Source organism: Mus caroli, unplaced genomic scaffold (genome assembly GCF_978045245.1).
Source record: "Mus caroli unplaced genomic scaffold, Mus_caroli_1 scaffold_10, whole genome shotgun sequence".
In the NCBI taxonomy this organism is placed as follows: Eukaryota; Metazoa; Chordata; class Mammalia; order Rodentia; family Muridae; genus Mus; species Mus caroli.
In genome coordinates, this window is record NW_028227265.1 from 5,976,051 (window position 1) to 5,998,811 (window position 22,761).

General features: G+C 49.6%; 1 protein-coding gene across 2 annotated transcripts; it reads right to left on the minus strand.

Annotated features, from left to right (window-relative positions):
• Positions 1–1,893: 1,893 nt before the first annotated feature.
• Positions 1,894–22,547, minus strand: Def8 (differentially expressed in FDCP 8 homolog). Of its 2 annotated transcripts, none has more exons than XM_021170017.3 (12): positions 22,444–22,547; positions 17,704–17,828; positions 16,258–16,355; positions 12,750–12,899; positions 11,287–11,428; positions 10,070–10,234; positions 8,918–9,045; positions 8,672–8,785; positions 7,047–7,127; positions 5,701–5,841; positions 5,437–5,546; positions 1,894–3,715 (listed from the first exon to the last, which is right to left on the minus strand). In XM_021170017.3, exons 2-12 carry the CDS (start codon positions 17,816–17,818, stop codon positions 3,613–3,615), a joined length of 1,347 nt encoding a protein of 448 aa, XP_021025676.1. In that variant the 5' UTR covers positions 17,819–17,828; positions 22,444–22,547; the 3' UTR covers positions 1,894–3,612. The 2 variants fall into 2 exon arrangements, with proteins under 2 accessions (XP_021025676.1, XP_029336650.1); XM_029480790.2 differs by lacking the exon at positions 22,444–22,547 and adding an exon at positions 18,253–18,274.
• Positions 22,548–22,761: the final 214 nt, after the last annotated feature.

The following is a 22,761-nucleotide window of genomic DNA, read 5'->3' on the forward strand; positions in this document are numbered from 1 at the left end:
CAGGGCTATACAGAAAAACCCTATCTTGAAAACAAACAAACAAACAAAACAAAAACAACAAAAGAAAGAAATATTTATTTGGCTTTTTTTTTCAACACGGGTTTCTCTGTGTAACCCTGGTGTATGTCCTGAACTCACTGTGTAGACCAGGCTGACCTTGAACTCAGAGATCCGTCTGCCTCTCCCTCCCAAGTGCTGTGTCTGCGTGCTAGAACTAAAATCATGCATCATCACACCTGGCTGGAAAGAAATATTTTTAAGCTCACTTTATTATTTTATGTGTATGCATATTTTGCTGGCATGTATGTATATGCACATCTGTGTCTGGTGCCTACGGAAGTCAGAAAAGGGCATCAGATCCAATGGGACTGGAGTTAGAATGTTCTTGAGCTGTTGTGTGGGTGCTGGGAATTGAATCCAGGTCCTTTGCAAGAGCAGCAAATGCTCTGAACTGCTGAACCAACTCTCCAGCCTCCAAAAGAAATATTCTAAAGGAAAACACACACACACACACAGAGAGAGAGAGAGAGAGAGAGAGAGAGAGAGAGAGAGAGAGAGAGAGAGAAAGAGAGAAAATAAAGTCAGCAGGACAAATGTTAACATTAAGGAATCCAGAAAATGGACAAATAGGCAGTTTTGCCTACTTTAAAGTAAAAGCACTGGAAGAAAACAAGCACTGAGCTCGGAAAGCAAGGGAGCCCCGTCCACTTCTAGATGAAGGTGGACAGAGTGCAGACCACAGCCGCCAACCGTGCCCGGAGACACATGCATCTCAGCCCAGGGTCTTCTGTGCTGTGTAGTGTGCCAACAGAGGGAAAGGCATTCCTCTTGGTCCCTAGGCTTCTCTCCAGCAGAGAGTCCAGCATAGTAGCCCATCAAGACTGGAATTGTTTGACGGTGCCTTATTTGGGAGAAATCCTAAGGCATTGTCCCACCATGTGTCCCAAGCTGACCTCTGACTCTGCCTGTCAAGTGTTGGGACATCTGGGGTGGACCACCATGCTGGGACACACTGAAGAGTGTTTATAGCTCCTCCGAGGCCAGTGCACAAGGGCAACGGTTAAGCCTCAGTTAAAGGCCTCAGTGCACAGTTAAAGCCTTGAACTGCAGTAATGGCACTTTCCTTGCATCTGGCTTATAAAGATGAATGATGTCCCCAGGAGTTAAAGTAGAACTCTGGCTGAATCCGCCATGGTTACACAACTGGAGGATCTCATATTTAAGTAAATAAGGCAGTTAAGGAAGCCAGAGAAACAGGACTCCTATCACACAACATTCTGTCCGTGCCAAGTACAAGTGAAATAGTTCCTGGAACCTAAACCCCAGGGTACATGTGTGGGCAGCCCATGTCACCCAAATGAAGACCAAACTGGTCTTCTTCCTTGGGAATGACTCAGTGTCAGGACAGGCTTGGGCCTTGTCGGACACCAACCTAAATGCTTCTCTCAATGAATCCCTAACTATTATTTTCACTCAAACATCATACTCAGACCCAAGAACTATGGAAGGCGAGGATGTTTTCCTAAACTTGTCATTGGCTTGTATGTGATTTAACTCTGCTTTATCCCAGATTCACCATACGCCAACCTAGATATCCCGTAATTAATGAGACCAAGACCACAGTGGCAATTGTTGTGACCAGGCCTCCCTGCTGGCAGCCTGGTTCCACGATGGATACCATTGGGTATACTCTTCCAGAAAGTGTCAGCCGTCCAGATGGACTTCGGTTGCTGGCTAGACTCTTCATACCCACCCGTGGACTCATAGCATGTTTCTACCAGATCTGCATCATCCTGAAGGCAATGGTGGAAGTGAAGTATGGAGGAAGGAGGTTTGGAGTGTGCTCTCAGAGAAGGCCCAAGACTTTGCCCAACAAATGGCAGACTGGTAACATTTCCTTTAGACAGTGTGATTTATAGTCGGAAACGTGATGTTGATTACACAGGAGGCTCAAGAAGGGCCAAGGACTCAGGACAGACATGTGACACAATGGCAGGAAACACACAGATTTGGGGGTGTGGGAAATGGCATTTGGTTTTAAGACCCTCTTTAATGCCAAAGAGGAAGCGGGACAGGGAGCCACTGTTGACCCACATCACACTCAAAGGACTCCTGACCTTTCACCCTGAGGCAGGTCAACTCCCCCTCCTCAACGCTTTCCAGATGGGAAAACTGAAACAGAAAAACAGCATGAGTAAAGCCACCTGATGGCAAAGAGGAGTGAGGAGGAGGTGGCAGTGTGTCCGACCTTCCCCCAAACACGCCAGTAAGCTAAGCTTCAACTGGCCAACTGAGAAGTCCCTTCTTGTGCCTCATTAAAGGTGAAGGAAATCCAGGTTGTGACACGCCCTGGCCTTTGCCCACTGGCTGTGTGTGTCAACAGCAATTCACAGACAAGGAGCAAAGGGGCAGACTCAACCAACTCCTGCCTCCCAGGAAGAAAGACAGGAGCCACATTATTGTGAGATTCCCCTCGTCTCCACACATCTTCCATCGTAGGATTTGTGGGGTGTGTGCATGGAGGTGGAAAGGCGTAGGCCCCACCCACCTTCAAAACTTGGACCTTCCTGCATGGGCCGTGGTGGGCCTCCTGCTGGGGTCTAGCAAATATTCCTAGCTCTTGACCTCAGGCTCCTACGTTAACACCCAGCAACTGGTCATCTTCAAGCAGAGCACTGTGTCAGCAGTACAGTGACCTCTGTGGAAAAGTTTCATCCCCCGAATGCCACCAAGGCCAGTGATAACTGACAGGCTCGCCTGACCTAGAACCTCCTCCCCGGACACAGATCCACCTATGGAACTGGACGCTAAGCCTCTTTAGGATGGGTTCCTAGCTGCCCGGCTCAGAGCACCAGGATAAAGTGGACTAGGCTGTGGCAGAAGCAGGCATATATGCCAAGAGATGATGCTCCACAGACCCCTTCCCTCCCTATCGTACAAAGCGGGCGGGGAAGCACACGTGACTGACAGATTAAGGATGACGATGACAACTCTCAGGGTGCAGGGGAAGATCCACGGGACACAGTAGTGAACAGCCCCAGTCAGAGAAAACCGGACATCCCTCGGGAGACAAGGTGCGAAAAGGGTTGGGTGCCAATGAGTAGAACCTAAATCTTCCTCAGCAGAGATAAAACTCAGTCAGGAGGCATCCTCTGGTCTTACTGGACTGGCCTCTGAAGTTTCTGACCAGTTGTAAGGGCGTTCTAGACAGGAGCAAGGCCATCTCTATGGTGCAGAAGGATTGGTTTTAAAGGCCTGGAGGGCTCTGTGCCATAAGAAAGCGACTCCCCCACCTTCCTGGAGAGTCACACCCAGGCTTCTCTGCCTAAGGAGTCCTACAATGGGGCACAGGCAGCATTTTGACCCCCGATAGCAGCACACCCAATAAACGGCCAGGCATACACACTCAAAGTCTCTGCAAGCACCTGAGGAATGAGTCCCGGTGGCCACTAGTCACTTCCTTCTGGCCCAAGACGGAGAGGTCCGGAGGATGTACTGGGGGGGGGGGGGGGGGCGGGGGGTTCTCCAGAGTAGAATGCACATCTGGTGGGCAAGGCCAGCAGGCACCAGCCGGAGGGTTGGATACGGTGCCTGGTGTTCTCCTCTGGTGTTCTAGGCATCCATGTCTAGACCAGGTTCCTGGAATAGTGACTGCTTCCTCAACGTGAGCCGGGCACACTTGGGGCACGTGGTCGAGTTGTCATAATAACAGTCCCTGAGGTTAGAAAGACAGGCTGGGTTCTGCCCAGAAGACTTCCCTCCCTAGGCTAGCTCTCGGTATCCTCCTACAAGGTCAGAGAGGCTCGCTGCCGCCACAGGACAGAAGCAGAATCGACATCTGCAGGATTTTCCACAAAGCCTGTTACGCAGCTGCTGGCTTCTCCTAACGAGCGGGGCCACCAGCACTCATACCCAGACTCCAAGCTCTTGTCATGTGTGGATGTGTGTACCTGCACATGCCAAGGTACACACATATACCGTGACATACCTATGGAAAACAGGAACAACTTGCAAGAGGTGATTCTCTCTCCACCATATGGATTGCAGAGATCGAACTCGAGTAACTGGGCCTAGCTGCAAGCTCCTTTACCTGATGAGCCATCTTGTCAGCCCTCTAGCTCTCGTATTCAGCCATGACCATAACTTATCAATACTATGAAGCTTTCATCCCTTGTTTCTCAAACAGTGTGTCAAAGTGTAGCATGGCTCTGCAAACTCCTTATACTTTGATTTTAATTATCTTTTTTTTTTTTCTATTTGAGCATGAAGGGTAGGTAGTAAGGTTTGGGTTCACCTGGCCTATACTGGGCCAGAAAGAGTAACTTTAATGTAGATACAGAGCTAAGCAGTGAGTGGGGCCTGTGGGCAGCTCGGGGCCAGGAGGACTTCAGAGGCTGCTGTGGGATAAGTTAGGCTGCAGTGGCCCAGCGCAGGTAGGGCTCATTCCTAATGGAACTTGTTTTTCCTTAAGAGAGGGTCTCAAGTAGCCCAAGGTGGCATCAAACTTGCTATGTAGCTTAGGATGACTGAACTTCCATCCTGCTGCTCCTGCATCTCAAGTGCTAAGATTACAGGGGTCGGGCTGGGTGGGCGGGTAGGGGCATCCTCTTGGAGATGGGAAGAGGGGAGGGGGTGGAATGGGATGAGGAACTGTCGGAGGGCAGACTGATAGAGGGATAAAAACTAGACTGTAAAAAAGATTTAATATAGCTGGGCGTGGTGGCACACGCCTTTAATCTCAGCACTTGGGAGGCAGAGGCAGGCAGATTTCTGAGTTCGAGGCCAGCCTGGTCTACAGAGTGAGTTCCAGGACAGCCAGGACTATACAGAGAAACCCTGTCTCGAAAAACCAAAAAAAAAAAAAAAAAAAATTTAATAATAATAATAATAGGGCTGGAGAGATGGCTCAGAGGTTAAGAGCACTGACTGCTCTTCCAGAGGTCCTGAGTTCAATTCCCAGCAACCACATGGTGGCTCACAACCATCTGTAATGAGATCTGATGCCCTCTTCTGGCCTGCAGGCATACATATAGGCAGAAAGCTATATGATATATATAATAAATAAATAAACAAATAAGTAATAAAAATAGTAAGTTATGACTTATGCCCAAAATAAATAAATAAAGATTACAGGTTTTTTACCACTAGGCCTACCTCTATTCTGTGCTTGAAATCAAACACAGATTTCATGTATATTAGGCTACATTCCCCGCCCCTTAATAGAACTTTTAGTTTAGACATAGACACCAGGGCCTAACTCCAGCAAAGGACTCTGAAAGAAAGACAGCAAAAGCCTAATGTCTGTCTCCTCTCTCAGGGCCGCAGTGCCAGGTTCCACCAGACCAGCTGCAGCCGAGGACAAGGGAAGGCATTCTGCTTAGAAAGTGGGGAGGAGCCTCCGCACCTAGCCGAGAGTGAGCTACAGGCCTCACCCACCTGTGGAAGACAGCCGAACAGTCATTGCACACAGACGTGTGGCTGTCGAACGGGAAGAGCACGTCCCCTTCTTTGCAGAGTTCACAGACGAACCCCTTGGCTTGGCACCGCTGTTGAAAGGGGAATCAGGGTAATGACTGGCAAGGAAGTGCCAGCGCAGGCCAGGCATATATTCACTGGCCAATCACTCAGCCCTGGTGGCTAGAACAGCTTAGAGTCTCCTCTAGCCGGAGCCATCACTGCAGAGGGGCAAGGGAGACCCACCTCACAGTCCAGCTTGATATGCTTGGCGAATAGTGTGTGGATCTCAGTGAGCGAGCAGCTGAGGCGGCCCATGTGCACTTCCAAGAGGTCCTGGATAGAGTACATCTCATCGTTCTCCACAAAATGCTGTCTGTCTTGGAGCTGCCAAGCAAGACCCAGAAGGTATTAGTTACCACAAATGCACAGCAAGGTCCCCGCCTTGCCACCCACGGCCACTCCTGTGGTCAGGGCCCAGGGTCCTTGTAGAAACCACAAGTTACATAGGGGATCCATTTAGGGACCTTGAGATTCTGGAGAAGCCAGAGGGAAGATATGGCCAGGGCACCATTTCTTAATCTATACTCCCGTGCACCTCGTTTCACACGCCTGTAATGCTCCTCGAGCCACAGTGGCTGCTCAGGGCTCCCAACCCTTCACCAGAACTTTCCCCTGTCATCTGAGCCTCTTCCTGGTCCTGGTCTATTTAAAACCTTCCGGTTCTTCACACCCCTTGCCCTGCTTGCTTCTGCACACAGCAGCCACGCCATGACAGACTCTCCATTTCCCTTGCTTTCCTGACCCACTGGCTACTCTCTAAGGGCCTGTTTTGTTCACTGTTCCCATAATTTAGACTACTGTCTTAGGTCACCTATTGAGCAAAGCAGTAGGTGAGTCTTAATCCCAGCGCAAGCCTTTAATCCCAGCACTCGGGAGGCAGAGGCAGGCAGATTTCTGAGTCTGAGGCCAGCCTGGTCTACAGAGTGAGTTCCAGGACAGCCAGGGCTACACAGAGAAACCTTGTCTCGAAACAAACAAACAAAGAAACAAACAAAAAACTTGTATTTGGCCAGGCACAGCAGTGCATAGTTTTAATCCTAGAGCGTGGGAGGCAGAGGCAGGCAGATCTCTGAGTTTAATGCCAGCCTGATCTACAGGGTGAGTTCTAGGACAGTCAGTGCTACACAAACTTTGTCTCAAAAAGTCAAACAAAAAAAATTGCATATTGTTCCATCTGCCTGCCTGAGAAGGCTAAGGTCTAGACCACCAACCTCCCTGAGGCCAAACACTGTAATTGTTTATCTCAGTTTGGAAAACTAAGATCCTCAGAGAACACTGTTGTTGGGTAGAACATTGGGCAGTTTATTACAGATGTGACACTCCCAGAAGACAGCTCTCAAAGGGCGGCTAGAAGTAACAATGTCGAACACAGCTCTCAAAGGGCGGCTAGAAGTAACAATGTCGAACACAGCTCTCAAAGGGCGGCTAGAAGTAACAATGTATCAACGAACTACAGGGTTATCTGAGGAATCTGAGCATGAAGTACTGTCACCCTGGCCACCCGGGACTGGTCCCTCTAGCAGTCTGACCTGCAGCAGCAGTCGCGCCTCCATGGCCTCCTTGCAGGTGATGAAGTATGGCTTCATGAGCAGAATGTCCTGGCGCAGTTTCTGTGGACTCAGACAATAGGTGGGCATATCAGCCATGGCACACTGGTGGCACCGCAGCTCGTCCTTCTGTAAGGCTAAGGAGCTGCTTCTGTTCTGTACTGGCTTCATAGTGGCCACACTCACAGGGTGGCTTCCCCTTCCTTATATGCTGGGGTGTAAGGTCAGGAGAGACTGGGGAAGGTGCCCTTAAATTCCACTGGATGGTCCTACATTTGGCCAGGCTATCCAACCTCAAGTACACGTCAGTTTTGGATCTGCATAGGAGCTTGGGTTCATTAAACTTGGGCTCTTGAGATCTCCCATTCTTGTTAGCCCAGTCCCACAGGTAAGCAATGAGCCCATCCTACCTCCTCAGGACAGCACTAAGTCATACCCAACGCAGTGGGCAAAAATCCTAGGTCGATACCATATCCCTCACCAATGCCTTGGCCTCGACCACTCACCCTGTGCTGCCTCAGACTCTTCCCCTAAAACATGGACTCTAAGACCTTTCCACCTTGTTCATGACATCATCAACTCGTCCCTGAACTACAGCTTGATCTGATGTTGGCCCTGTTGGCCCTGACTCTTCCGGCTATGAGTGGCCAACAGTCATGTGGAGCTGCTGAAGTGCCCAAACGTCACTTGAATGGCTCTAAGTGTAGAGTACACTCTACAATCCAAACTCATAGAGAATACAAAAAGAGTAAAATATCCTGACAACTCTGTATGTTGACTGTATATTATAATATTTTGATTCAGCCCAGAGGTGGTGGCGCACACCTTTAGTCCCAGCACTAGGGAGGCAGAGGCAGGCAGATCTCTGAGTTCAAGGCCAGCCTGGTCTACAGACTGAGTTCCAGAACAGCCAGGGCTATACAGAGAATCCCTGTCTTGAAAAACAAAACAAAACAAACGAACAAAAAAAAAATAATAACACATTGGTTCTACTGAGCTAAAGAAAATAGACTATTATATAGGTACATACTTTTATACAGCACATATTTGCTTTAATCCCACACTCAGGAGGTAGAGGCAGGAGGATCAGGAATTTAAGACCAACCTCAGCTAGCTATCAAATTCAAGGTCAGCCTGAGCTATGTGTGTTCTCACGCCAGATTCACAGACTGCTGGGAATTGAACCCATATTCCCTGCATCTAGGCTAGCATTCTAACAAGCTATATTCTACAACAAACAAGCTAGCATCCTAACAACAGAGTTACATTCCCATGCAGGTAAGGTAGGTAGGTAAATAGTTGATTGATGGAAAGAATTAAAATTAATACTCTCTCTCTCTCCACACACACACACAAACACACACACTTTCTGACAAGCTCTGACTATGAAGCTCAGGATGACCTTGAACTGGCGACCCTCCTGCGCCAACTCCCTACTGCTCATCACGGGGATGAGGCATCACCGTACTTTCTCAATGAGATTATTAGGGAACTTAACACGGTCTCTGGTTTTAACACTGTTGACCCACCAGATACCTAAGAGAAAGAAGTACACCTCCCACAAGGAGACTGATCCATCCGGACCCTAACCAGGCTCCCAGCCTCACCCGGATCTCCACCAGCTCTTCCACGTAGTTAAACAGCAAAGGGTTAATCTCCCGGAGCCGGAGTACTGGCCTAGACACCATCAGTGCCAGGTAGCGCATGCTGCAACGGGACACCTGCAGGGCAGGTAGCTGAGTGACCAGCTTTGCAGAGCTAGGACTGGTCACGCCCATCTTCTCCCCGCCCCCCTCACCTCCAAGCCTCCACTCCCCCACCACCAACAACCACCATTATCTCCAAAACCCAACCTTGCGTGGCTCAAAGTCCCAGTTGTGCACCACTCTTGCGGGGATGACAGCCAGGTCGTTCCAGTGGCAGTGGCTGCAGTAGTACTGGCCCGTGTAGTCACACTGCCGGGCCTCACTAGGCACACCTCCTGTGGGGACCAGGTTGTTACAAGGTCAGGGTAGCCATTCGGGATTGATTAAGGTCTGCCTTCCCTAGCCAAGGACTCACATCATATGGACCATCTCCCCTCACCAAGGCTGTGGCAGAGAGCAAGCTGTGCTAGGGGTTCTCCCAATGAGGCCCTAGGTCACCCTAGTGTCTTAGCACCCTGTCTACTCACCAGCAAAATGAGACAATAGAATTGTTTTGTTTTTTGTTTTGTTTTGTTTTGTTTTGAGACAGGGTTTCTCTGTATAGCCCTGGCTGTCCTGGAACTCACTCTGTAGACCAGGCTGGCCTCGAACTCAGAAATCCGCCTGCCTCTGCCTCCCAAGTGCTGGGATTAAAGGCATGCGTCACCATGCCCGGCTGAGACAATAGAATTGTAAGACAGAAAGAACCCCTGAAGGGATCCCCTAAATTAATAGTAATTACAATTTCCATCTCTAGAGTGTGATTGTGGAGGGCTGGAGAGATGGCTCAGCAGTTAAGAGCACTGACTGCCCTCCCAGAGGTCCTGAGTTCAATTCCCAGCAACTACATGGTGGCTCACAACCATCTGTAATGGGATCCAGTGACCTCTTCTGACATATCTGAAGAGAGCCAACAGTGTACTCACATACATAAAAATAAATAACTGAGATTTTTTTTAAAAAAGAAGTACGAGATTGTTGTATTCCAGTTCCTTGTTTTCCCCTAGTCCCTGTCTCTGTGAGCTTTCCTTGATAGTGGTAACAGGAAGGCACTGTAGTCAGAGATAAGAGACCAGCCCTTGAGAGACCTAGACAAGTCATCAAACAGCCAGAGATGGCCTGTTTCTATAAGAATTGAAGGAATGCTTATAATGTTCCTTTATCACACCCCAGAAACAAGGTGCATGGCCTGCACTGGGCCCAGGCCCTTACATAGCTGCCGTAGTAGAGCTTTCTCACACCCACCAGGAGCCTTTCCTAGCTCCGTTCTGCACTGTGTTCTTGCCCAGCACGGAAGAGGACCCTCATCTTTTCACTCACTCAGAGAGATGGGAGCACGGCACTCCGCACAGCGATAGTCCTGGCTGTCCAGCCCGGTCTCGGGGCAGATGTTCAGCTCATACTCAGCCTGGTGACTGACCTTGGAGCTGACACATGGTTTGGAGATGAGGTTCAGGCACTTGCTGTGACAGCGGTAATAACACCCTGCAGTAGGAAATACCCGGCTCTCTCAAAAGTTGTACAGATCCCCAGGGCCTAAGAGGACCTTCACCTGGACTGCTAGACACACACACACACACACACACACACACACACCATTGGCTTCCCTGTAGTGTCCATATTAACTCAGGACTTTCTCCCAGAACTGCTCTGTGACTCAGAGTCCCAAAAAACCTCATGTCTCTGGATATTTCCTCTCCTAACCTCTGTCTTTTCCTATTTCCCATCTGAGGTTTCCAGAACTCCATCTGTCTAGGACTGAGACTACCTCAGAAGTCATCCTGACTCCTCACTTGTTTCTGCAGCCAACACTCACCCCACCTACTTCCTACCTAAACCTTCATCAGAGACAACCCCCTCTTCCTTTAGCTCGACTTAGCAACCAGAGTCTAAGTATCCAGCACGCATAGTCCTCACTGCACATAGAGAGATGCCCTTGGTCACCTCTGAGTGTACCTCTTCTACATCTACCCTTAGACGTGGTGCTGCTCCTCAAAGGCAGTGGACACATATCAACCACAGGGCCTTTGCACATACAATTCCTCCATACCACATCCTTCCTCTTTAGATATACTCCTAGCTTGTACCCTGACTTCCAAGGGCCTACTGTACCCTTTAACATCATCTCCCTTACATTTTCCTTTATCAGCACTGCCCAACATACCATGCCATCTCCTAACCTGGCTTCTCATACAGAACAGTACCATCATCCTGCAATATCCTCTCTGCACTATCCGATATGGTAGCTGCCAGCTTCTTGTGGCTTTTCAGTGTTTGTAAAGTAGATAATGAAATTAAACTACCTATTTGACTCCCATGGATGTAAATTTTAAAAACCCTTTCATGTCTCATCACCAACTACACTAAACAGCTCAGATCTAGATGCAGGTCCGGTAAAACAGGCGTGGTCACTTCTGCTCCTCTTCTCTCCGGCGCTCGGTGATGCTCAGTCATCAGTATACACTACACAACTCACCTACACTCGACCCATGGCTGGGAGCAGGGCGTATATAGGAGCGGGTCTTGGAATTGCCCACCTGTGCAGGTGTACCAGGTCTGGATGAGCCCCCAGATAATAGTGTTGCACTTATCGCAGGTCTGTTTAACGCTCTTGCTCTTCTCCTTGTAGAAGCGATGTTCCAGGAGAACCCGGATGTTGGGTTCCTCCTCATTGGGGTCCTGTCGGGGAAGAGCAATGGCAAAGTCATAGGTGAGTTAAGCAGCAGCTCCTTCCCATCACTCAGGATCCTTAGCACACGCCTTCCAGGACCTGCCTGTCACAGAGACTTTGAGGTTCAGCCCAATGCACTTCCCCTGCTCTCATTAGCAACAGAATTGTAGTGAGGCACCAGCCCTTAGGCACACAGACAACTTTTTCCAGCCTCTTAGCATCCAGGCACTGTATAGATCCAAGGGACCTGTAAGCAGGATGGAGGTTGCCTCTGCCTTCTGCTTGCCACAGGACTCCCTTCAGGATCAGCAGAGGAACAAAAAGATAACCTAGGGTCCTAACACTTCTGGCTGTCACCTAGATCAACTGCGTGTCCTTAAACTACTGTATCTTGGAATATGTTCTCTACTATGTATCACTACTATGTATTTTTCTTACCCATTTCCTAATGAATGTTCCACTATAAACGCCCTGAGGCTCAGAGTCCGTAGAGAGACACAAGCCCGACCTGCATCCTAGCCCTAGCCTTGGCGGGTTTTGGATCTATGGAACACTGTCCCCTCCCATTGACACCTTCAGGTGATCGCCCTCCTAGGCCGTGCATCTCAAAGAGAGGAATTATGTCAACACACTTGCTTCAGTGGGTAGTCACAAAACTAACCCATGACTGTGATGATCTCAAAGATAAACATGTAATCCAGGACTAGCCAATCACCGTGAATGTTCCCTAAGCTTGTGAGCCAGGCCTGGCCAATCAGTCATGATTGACCTGACAGCTATCAGTTGCTGACTTCATCTTTGCCACCTCTGTGTGCCTGCCCGCCCGAAGGCTGACTAACAGAAAGCCGTGAAAACAAATACAGGATTGAGGGGGGCAGAGGAGGGCAGGGAGGAAACTGGAGAGATGGCTTAGAGGTTAAGAGCACTGACTGCTCTTCTGAGTTCAATTCCAGCAACGACATGGTGGCTCACAACCATCTATAATGGGATCTGATGCCCTCTTCTGGTGTGTCTGAAGACAGCTACAGTGTACTTACGTATATATAATAATAAAATAGAAAAATACAGGATTCCTGACATCATTAGAAGCCCCTACCCCCAACCCCAAATGGTTAACAAAACAATGGTTTCTTCCTTTGCCTTTAAGGGCCCTAAGATTGGGTTTCTGTCCCTCACAATTAAGAGGGGCTGTACTGTCAGGGAAGTAGCTAGCCTAACCTTTCACTCTGCTTTTCTGTCCCTACCTGAGCCTCTCAAAGACCACAGAAGGACAGCTCCCTGTCCCCTGCTCCATGCAGTGCCCCAGGCAGGTCAGAGGTCTGAACCCACCTTCAGCTCCTGGAGCTTCAGCCGGAGGTGGATCAGCCGCACCACAGCGTCCTTCTGCTTCTCTGACTGCTCGGGCAGCTCCAGGATCACCTGTTTGCATTCTTCGATGGCCTGCCGCAGCTGCTGGACATCAGAGGCCAGGAAGAGACCCTGCCCGGGTTGGAAGGCAGCAGTCAGATGACCACTTAAAAGTTTCTCCCCATGGAAGGTAGGCCTGTCCCATGAGTAATTAGGCATATAGCAGACCTTAGCCCCCTCACCCAAAGGAGGACTTACTCAAGGCCCAGGAGAGTTAGTAACACATAAGAACATGAGTGACATATGGATCTCGGAGTTTGAGGACAGCCTGGTCTACAGAGTGAGTTCTAGGACAGTCAGGGCTACACAGAGAAACCCTATGTCAAACAAACAAAAAGACTCCATCCATGCTCCCTGCTCCTAGCTGGACTGATCTGCCCATGGGCCTCTGAACACTGAATTCAGGCAATGTTTCAAAAACAGCTTCTACAGCTGGGGATGTGGCTCTGTTGATAAAGAACATGCCAAGCATAACCGACATCCTGGGTTCAGCCCAAATAAGCCACACTTGACGATGCAGGTCTATAATTCAGGCACTCAGGAGGTGGAGGCAGGAAGGTCAGAGGTTAAACTGGAGGAGAGACTGGGCTATAGACCTGTCTCAAAAAGAGGAAGGGAAAAAAAGTTTATCCTCAGCTGCATAGCAAGTTTGAGACTAACCTGGGCTTCTTAAGATTATCTTAAAGACAAAACAGGAGCTGTTTTGTCTTTAAGATAAGACACACATGAGATCATGTACAGACTCACATCAAACACACATTTAAGAAAATTGTAAAAAATACCAGGTCTGATGGCACACACCTTTAATTCCAGCACCCGGAGGCAGTGCTGGGAGACTCAGAAGATAAGTGTCTTATCTTAAAGATAAGTGTCTTATTAAAGACTCTCTTAAAGCCAAGAGAGATGGCTCCGTAAGTGAAGTCCTTGCCATGGACACATGAGGATCTGAGGAGGGATTCCCCAGCACACAGAGCAAATGCGGAGCATGGGAGCATGGCAGAACATGTCTGTAATCTCAGCGCTTGGGAAGGGAAATGCGGTGATCCCTCCAATTCTGGGCCAGCTGTTCTTGCTGAATGAGCTCCAGGGTCAGTGAGAGACTCTGTCTCCAAGTAAATAAGATGAAGCAAGTGAGGCAGAGGCAGGAGGATCTCTGTGAGTCCAAGGCCAGCCTGGTCTATATAGTGAGTCCAGGGCTACATAGGGAAATCCTATCTCAGAGAGAGAGATGGCAGACAGACAGACAGACAGACTGACAGACAGATGATAGATGATGACTGACAGATGACAGACAGATATTTAGATAGATGATTGGCAGATAGTAAGATAGAAGGATAGTTATGTAAACAGATGGTAGGTGGATGGATGGGTGGACAGATAGTTATGTAAACAGATGATGAATGGATGGATAGATAGATAGATAGAGTGGATAGCAATAGAGAGAGCCTCCTGACAATGACAGCTGGCCTCTGCACATATGTGTCATACACACATGAGATCATGTACAGACTCACATCAAACACACATTTAAGAAAATTGTAAAAAAAAATACCAGGTCTGATGGCACACACCTTTAATTCCAGCACCCGGAGGCAGTGCTGGGAGACTCAGAAGGAGGCAGGTCTGAGTTCGAGGCCAGCCTGGTCTACAGAGTGAGTTCCAGGACAGCCAGGGGTATACAGAGAGACTCTGTCTTGAGGGGTGACTTCTAAGGCTGGGAGTATCACTTAGGTAGGCAGTTAAGTAAGTAGAATGCTTATCTAACACACCAGAAGCCCCAGCATTACAAACATAAACACACTTCCTCTTTAGAAATTCAAACCCAACAGCTTTCTTAGCCAAGCTTTTTCATCTCTAAAAAGGCTGAGAAGATGAGGAAGAGCTTCTGGCTTAACGGCTGAGAAGGCAGCAGAGCAGCTGAATGCTGCACAGCCACCCTAGACTCAACACCTCTGGGTGCTCTCTCATATGCCAACCCAAAGGCTCAGTCTAGCTAAGGCCCCACACCTAGACTGCTCCTTTTCTATTCAGACCTGAAAGCCAGGGAGGTCAGCTGACTCTGTCCTCAGGAGACACCCTCCTCCTTCCATAAGATAGATTTCTAAAGACTCAGGCAGAAAGGTAGTGCTGTCTTGTCCTTCCTCTCTGGAGCTCATTTTTGCAGCTAAGTGGAAGTGTGACATGTTATAAGAAACATAAAACACCTTGGGCTCTACGGCATGGGCGTGGAATCCAACTGCTTGAGAGGCAGAGGCAGGAGAATTAAAAAAATCAAGACCAGCTTAGGCTACAGAGCAAGTTTAAAGCTAGCCTTAGAAACTTCTGAAGGCTTGGGTCACTACCTTTAAAGGATTAAAGGTGTGACCTTTAATCCCAGTACTCAGGAAGCAGAGGCTGACAGACTTCTGAATTTGAGGCTAGCCTGGTCTACAGATGAGTTCTAGGATGGCCAGAGCTACCCAGAGAAACCCTGTCTGAAGAGAAGGGACAAGAATGGAAGGGAGGGGAGGGGAGGGGAGGGGAGGGGAGGGGAGGGGAGGGGAGGGGAGGGGAGGGGAGGGGAGGGGAGGGGAGGGGAGGGGAGGGGAGGGGAGGGGAGGGGAGGGGAGGGGAGAGGAGAGGAGAGGAGAGGAGAGGAGAGGAGAGGAGAGGAGAGGAGAGGAGAGGAGAGGAGAGAAGAGGTCACTGTTTCTCTCAAATAAGGTAGAGATGCCATGCATAAAACTAAAGGGCTTTCCAAACATACTAGGTCTCTCCTTTCTCTTTTCTCCTCAAAACAAACCTGTCAAACAAAATACAGATTAAGCTAAACAGGTGTGTATATAAAGTGCCATTAATAAAACACCCCTGGGGACTCCAAAGGGAATCAACTCTAACATCTGTTTCTTTCTTTTTTTTTTTCAAGATGGGGTTTCTCTATGGAACCCTGGTTGCACTAGAAGTCAATCTGTAGACCAGATTAGCCTCAAACTCAAGAGATCCACCTGCCTCTGCCTCCAAGTGCTAGGATTAAAGGCCTGCATCTTCACTACCCGGCCACACTCACTCCTTAAGAACCTGAAACTCGGGAGGCAGAGGCAGATGGATTTCTGAGTTTGAGGCCAGCCTGGTCTACAGAGTTCCAGGACAGCCAGGGCTACACAGAGAAACCCTGTCTCGAAACAAAACAAAAAGAACCTGGAACTTAGGAGAAAAGAAGATGCGTGCCTTCCAACTGTCTCCAGACCTCAGATTTTGAAGATGAAGGTGCCATGAATGTTTCAGATTCCAAACCCAGGCGACCCTGGGTTGACGTGGGGGCCCCTGATCCCAGGGGTAGTGACTAGCTAGTAAGGGAACTGTACCCCAACCTGTGAGAGGATCTGAACAATGAGCCGCCTGCAAGTCTCCGAATGAGGGTAACACCTAAAAGCCCAGACTCAAACCTTACCACAGGGCGGGAAAAGTGGTCCTCAGACAGGCCGAGATCCATCATGCGCTCCGAGTAGCAGAATTCAGGCTCCCCAGCGGGCAGCTCAGGCAGAGTGTCTGGAGTAAGAGGCATGAAGGGTGGTAAAGAGTCCGCCTGCTACCTCTTTCTCCTCATCACCTAGGGAAGCAGCTGGGGAGGATAGAATTGAGCCAGGAGTATTGGGAAGCCCACAAAAAGGGGGTACTGGGAAAAGCTATAGCCACTCAGTTGCCTGTCTCACTGTGAAGACCAGAAAGCACTAGTCAAAACTTCAAGTGTTTATTCCAGTTTCTGATTTCCCTGTAAAAAGTTTGACTCTTGTGTGCACTGCTTACAAAAAAAAAAAAAAAAAATTGTGAACACTGAGTGGTACTCAGAGCGGTCTACAGGATAGTATTATAGAACCATCCCAAACTGGGCGTGGCCACACTTGCCTGTAAACCTAGCAGCTGGGAAGCAGAGACAGAGGCCCTTGGCTACATAGATGGACCCAGCCAGTCTCTAAATAAAGAAACAAAGAAACAAACCCAATTTCTAAGGCAGATCCTTTCTGACAAGACGGAAGAAAAACCACTGACTGGCTACATTACAGCTTCATTAAGTCCTGCATGGACTTCAGGCCACCCCCACAACTACACTGGTCCCAAGAACTGCCCAACTTCCCTACCCAGAAGCCCCTGCCCTACCTTTCTGATCTCAAGAAGGTGAGGGTCTACCCACAGATACTGCAGCCATTAGACTCTTCTCCTTAAATCTCCGCTCTGAGTTTGCTCCAAGAGTTCACTAAATGCCTACCCTGGGAGGCCCTGGGACTCAACAGTGTTTCCCCAGAATCAGACCCCTGCCCTGTAGACCAGAGACTCTCCCCTTCCTGTGCTGCAACCCTTAATGCAGCCTCCCCTGCTGTGTAGACTTCTATCCTCAACCATAAAGTTACTTTCATTGCTACTTCATAACTGCAATTCTGCTGTTATAAATCATAATATAAATTCTGAATTTGCTGATGGTTTTAGGCAACCCCTGTGAAAGGGTTACACAAACCCCCAAAGGGTTGAGACCCACAGGTTGATAACTCCTGTTCTTTCAGGTTCATTCTGATAAGGAAGACAAAAGAAGGCAGAGCGGTGGTGGCACACGCCTTTAATCCCAGCACTTGGGAGTCAGAGGCAGATGGATTTCTGAGTTCAAGGCCAGCCTGGTCTACAAGGTGAGTTCCAGGACAGCCAGGGCTATACAGAGAAACCCTGTCTTGAAAAAAAAAACAAACAAATAAAAAAAAAAAAAAAAAAGGAAGACAAAGAAACCCCAGAGCAGGTGGAATGTGACTATGACCACCCACGGGAAGGGCTACAGGCAGGAAGAGTGACAGGGTTGATCTAAGTTGTCAGTCTACACAGCAGGGTGTCACCCTGCACCAAAGCTCACCTTCAGAAGTGACCTTCTCACTGGGTTCCTGTTCATGATGCCTCGGACCAAGTTGCTTGTTGAAGGGGTTGAGGTGGGCCTGCCGGAACCGAACCAGCTTCTCATCATATTCCATAGCATCCCACCTGCAGGGCCCAGCACGGCTGAGATGAGTGTCCCAGGCTCATCATGGCTCATCCCCTTTCTCCAACAACACCCTGGCTCCTTCACTTCCCCGAGGCTGGGGACATGGGGTAGATATAGCAGGGCAACCCCACAAAGCAGCCTTAATCCTTACCCTCCCCCTGAAGCCAACACAGCTACCTCTAACCATGCTCCCCTCGTGGCATTTCCTCTGAACTCCCCAGTAATAAGGGCTAGCCCAGGGGTACAGGCTTATCCAAGGGTGTCTGACAGAAAGTCTGGAATCCTAGGTCCTACTCCTGGCGGGGTCTCATTTGGTCTTGGAGCTCCTCAGCCAGCTCTGTGCTAGGCCTCAAGAGGGCAGATTTCTCACTTGGCTCCAGTCTAGTCAGGCCCTAGCTTCTAGCCGACTCCTATCAGACACACCTCTTGTAACTGGATCCTCCTTCCTGTCCCCTTACTTGAGATGTTCCCTACAACAAAACACCCAAAAAATACCATCCTCGTTAACCAGTGTTTACCAGGGAATTCTCTGGAATTAAATCCAAGGCCCATCCTCGGCCTGCTATTGGCAGGGTGACCTAGGCCCCTCCCCGGGCCCCAACAAGGCAACTGGGTTCTAGTAGGAGATGGTACCTCTCAAGCTTGAGTTCCTGTCCTATGTCACAACCACATGGCCTGAGTTGTTCCTGCCATGAGATTGCGTGTAGCAGAAGTGTTCAGGTCCGCACTTGTCAGAAGTTAAGATCACCAGACACTCTGTCCCCTCCCTAGGACTCAGCCCACAATGGGATCACAAAAGCTGGTGGCTCCTGGCAGAAGGGAGGGGCTGTCTGTGTCTGAATGAACCAGCAGTTGGAATGCAGTTCTCCACTTATCTAGTCAAGCCACATTCCATAGCTTCTCTCCGCCTCTGTTCCCTCATTCAGAGGTGGGTCACTGTGGGTAACATCTGTACATGCCAGGTGTGGTGTTGCATGCATTTAATCCCAGCACTGGGAAGGCAGAAGCAGGCAGATCTCTGAGTTAGAGGATAGCCTGGTCTACAGAGCAAACCCTGTCTTGAAAACAAACATCTATACAAGGTTTGCTATGATGATGGGAAGTCAGAGGTGAGTGTAGAGCGGGGCCGTGGGTGCCTGGGGACGTAGTGTGCTTTCTCCGTGCCTACGTCAGTCAGAAACAAGATGAACTCAATCCTTCCCTGCTCTTTCACTTGAAGAGAAATAAAAGCACTAAGCCCAGAGAGGCAAGCCCTAATCAATCCTCACCACGTGGGGTGGTGTCCTGACAGCCCCTCGGCGCTCAGCCAAAGCTCTCTCCAGAGCCACACGGACCATGTCCTGCTGGCCCTGCCTCCGTTCAGGGAGAAGGCCATAGCTCCAGTCTATTAAGCACCAATAGCTGCTAAGGGTCTAAGGAGATGCAGGCGCCCTGGCTGACCCCTTTGGGTAAGTCACCCTGGGTGCTACAGTCACGGGTCCCCGACCAAGACCCAGTACCTCCCAAGCATCCTAAGGAGCAGCCAGAGTGCAGGCGAGATTAAACTGTCCCAGGTCTCACTCACCCTTTCACCCTGCATGAGGTTATCACTTTTGTCACGTGACTTCCCAGACTGCCCTGCACCTAGGCATGGTAATGTGACTATGTCCTGATCAATGGAACACGAACAGAAAGATCACTTAGGGCTTCTCAGAGATGTTCTCCGGCCCTTCCTCCTCTGACCGGAATGCAGGCGTAATGAGTGAAGCTGATACAGCCACCTTGAGCTATGACAGAAGCCACTAACGAGGACTGCCAGATGACAGATCTAAAGCACTTCCACCTCCGCTCACCAGGAGGTTGCAGGCAGGTGAAGCAGAAGCAGACTTGTTTAGACCACTGCTGTTGGAAGGGTGAACTCTGCCTCTTGCAGCCAAAAAGATTCCAAAAGACCATTCCAGTCACCTCACCCTGAGAAGATGGACAGCTTCAGCCTGAACACTGGCCTCCCGGCCTTTCTCTGCTCCCAGTTTCTCACTCAAAAGATCAATAATAATACTGCCACGTAAGGCTAAGCACGCACAGGAAAAGAGGCAGATGCTCAGCCCCTAATCCATAAAGCCCCTCACCCCGTTCCTCCTCTCTCCTGTTAGCAATCTATGGGACATGCCCATCACCCACCCCAATATCACAAGGGAAAACCCCACCAGGCATAGGATAATGACAGGAGGTCTCCAGGGACAAACTGCCACTTCTCTCTATCTTCATGGGAAAAATCCTCTTCTACCATGAGAAAGACATTTCTTTAAACACTATATTCTTGCAAGGCAGTGGTGGCGCACACCTTTAATTGAAGCACTTGGAAGGCAGAGGCAGGCAGAGCTCTTCACCTTGGCCTTGTCTCAGACCTTGGCAAGTCTAAGGCTGACAGCCTGGTCTACAAGAGCAAGTTCCAGGACAGCCCAGGCTACACAGAGAAATCCTGTCTTGAAAAACCAACCAACAAAATAAACAAACAAACAAAAGCCAAACAAACAAAAACCATAAAATGCCTTCATTTTTCTGTTGGCAGCATGAGCTGCTCAAAAACAGCTGTTCCTTTTCTCTAAAAATCTCTCCTTTGCAGTTAAGACTTCTGCCTAAAAACAAACAAAACAAAACAAACAAAACAAAAAAAAACAGACTTCTGCCTAAGCATTCACACACAGACCTATTTCTTTTCTATCACCAGTGGGACAATCTCCATGGGGTCTGGTATCAGAATTGCTATAACGATAATCTTCATTAATAAAAAATTCCACCGGGCGTGGTGGCGCACGCCTTTAATCCCAGCACTTGGGAGGCAGAGACAGGTGGATTTCTGAGTTCCAGGCCAGCCTGGTCTACAGAGTGAGTTCCAGGACAACCAGGGCTACACAGAGAAACCCTGCCTCAAAAAAACAAAACAAAACAAAACAAAAAGGTTTAACCTGGGCAGTGGTGGCACTTGCCTTTAATCCCAGCACTTGGGAGGAAGGCAGAGGCAGGTGGAATTTCTGAGTTCGAGGCCAGCCTGGTCTACAGAGTGAGTTCCAGGACAGCCAGGGCTATACAGAGAAACCCTGTCTCAAATCCCAGCAACCACATGGTGGCTCACAACCGTCCATAATGAGGTCTGATGCCCTCTTCTGTAGTGTCTGAAGACAGCTACAGTGTACTTACATATAATAAATAAATAAATCTTAAAAAAAAAAAAAGAAAGAAAGAAAGAAAAAGAAACTAATCAATTGTGGCCCTACTCTCTTGCCCAAGACTGAGGGGGAGGATGAGTGTGTGGTTTGGTAACAACAGAAACTGGGAGTTGCTGCTGGAAAGTCACTGACACCATGTGGTGACCAGCCCAGTCTAAAGGAACTGGGTGGAGCCCACAGGAGCCCCTTCCAGAAGCCTTCTCTGGAAACCTCCTGATGGTTTAGAATATAGTCAGAGGGGCAGGGAGACCTTGACCAGAGCTTGCCCGCCACTCTCCTCTGGGCTACCATTCCCAGGAAAATGGCTCCCTTATGTATGTCCTGACTGGCACTGCCACCACCTGACCAGGAACAAAAGCAAGGAATGAATTAAGCAATGGCCATTTGACCCGTCTTCCTGGTTTGTCTGGAACCAGTTTGGAGAACCATATTGCTCTTTCAGCTGAGTATGAATAGACTGCACCCCAGCCCAGCCCAGGCTGCAGGAAGCAACAGCCAGCTTTGAGTAGGACCCCATCTCTTATTTCCCCACCAGCCTTACAGAGGTCTGCACCCAGAACCCATGGTTGGCCTCAGGAAAGATACTCAAGAAAGGACAAAAAAAGAAAACTGTTCCATCCAGCCCCTGCAGAGGTCTCTCCTAAAGCGAATAATAATTACAACTTGACAACTGAAACCCTCAGAGTAAGACCAAGGGTCTGTGGTACATCAGAGGCACTGGGTGAAAGTTCAAGACAGATTATGGAGAATAAGAGCCCGCCTCCGGTGTGTTACCTCAGCCACCAAAAAGTGCTAGCCCAAGGGCCACAGGAGTCCAAGGTACATCCTATCTGCTCACACCCTTAAAAAGGATGGACGGGCAATCCAGGCCAAACAGGACCAGGGTTAATAATTCTCAACTACCCTAGAAGGTGCAACAAAGCGCACCTCACATTTCTACCCGCTATAACGTGAATTCATTCTGAGGATGCGCCTGTCCCCACTGGGGCAGGTCTCTACGACCTTCCTCACCCATTTCATAGTTGTGAAACCGAAGGCTCAGAAAAGCTCAACATAGCAGAAGGCGAGTCCCTGCGGGTCCTTGGGCCGGGAGTCCCATACTCAGGCTCTGAAGCCAGCCGGTGGTTGGGGGTGGGGGTCGGCATCTGTGGACGCTAAGCTATGCCCCACGTACTGCGGGGACCAATGATGTCACCAAGGCCTTGCGCACAGCGGAGAGCCAGCAGGCGGCAGCCGGGAGCTGGACGTCTTGCTTGAGGCCTCTGCCAGTTCTGCACCATGGGTGCGCGGGTCAGAAGCCCGATCCCGGAGTCCGGCCAGTGGCGATTGCATGCTGAGATCTGGACCCTCGCCTGCTTCCCCACCAGACCCACCGGACACCTGCAGAGACCGCTTTCTGGCTTACCTGGCTGCCGCTACATTGTACCGGACCGGCTGGCTACACTGTAGTTCGCCGCCGCTGATACACTGTACCGGCTCCGCCGCCCGCTGCTGCCGCCTCCGGCCAGGAGGTTCATGACACCGATTGCCCTACTGGCTCGCTGGAGCGCCTCCAAGTCTCCTGCTTCTGGTCCATAGAGTCCATTACCTTTGCCCTGAGTCTTTTCTCCTGAGTTCCCCCACGCCCACGCCTTAGTAATTGCATTCAAGGGAATGGTTCCACAGTGGTAACCCCTCAGTGTCCCCACATCCCCAACACTGACATTCAGCTGTCCCCAGGACA

What these genes read in the sequence shown, in the direction of transcription:
- Def8 (XM_021170017.3), bottom strand. Translation starts at nt 17,818, where the DNA reads ATGGAATATGATGAGAAGCTGGTTCGGTTCCGGCAGGCCCACCTCAAC. An exon ending in TGAAGCTCCAGGAGCTGAAG is followed by an intron (nt 11,429 to 12,749) that starts GTGGGTTCAGAC and finishes CTTCCCCGACAG; the next exon opens with GACCCCAATGAGGAGGAACC. An exon ending in CCGTGCTCCCATCTCTCTGA is followed by an intron (nt 9,046 to 10,069) that starts GTGAGTGAAAAG and finishes TGGTCCCCACAG; the next exon opens with GAGGTGTGCCTAGTGAGGCC.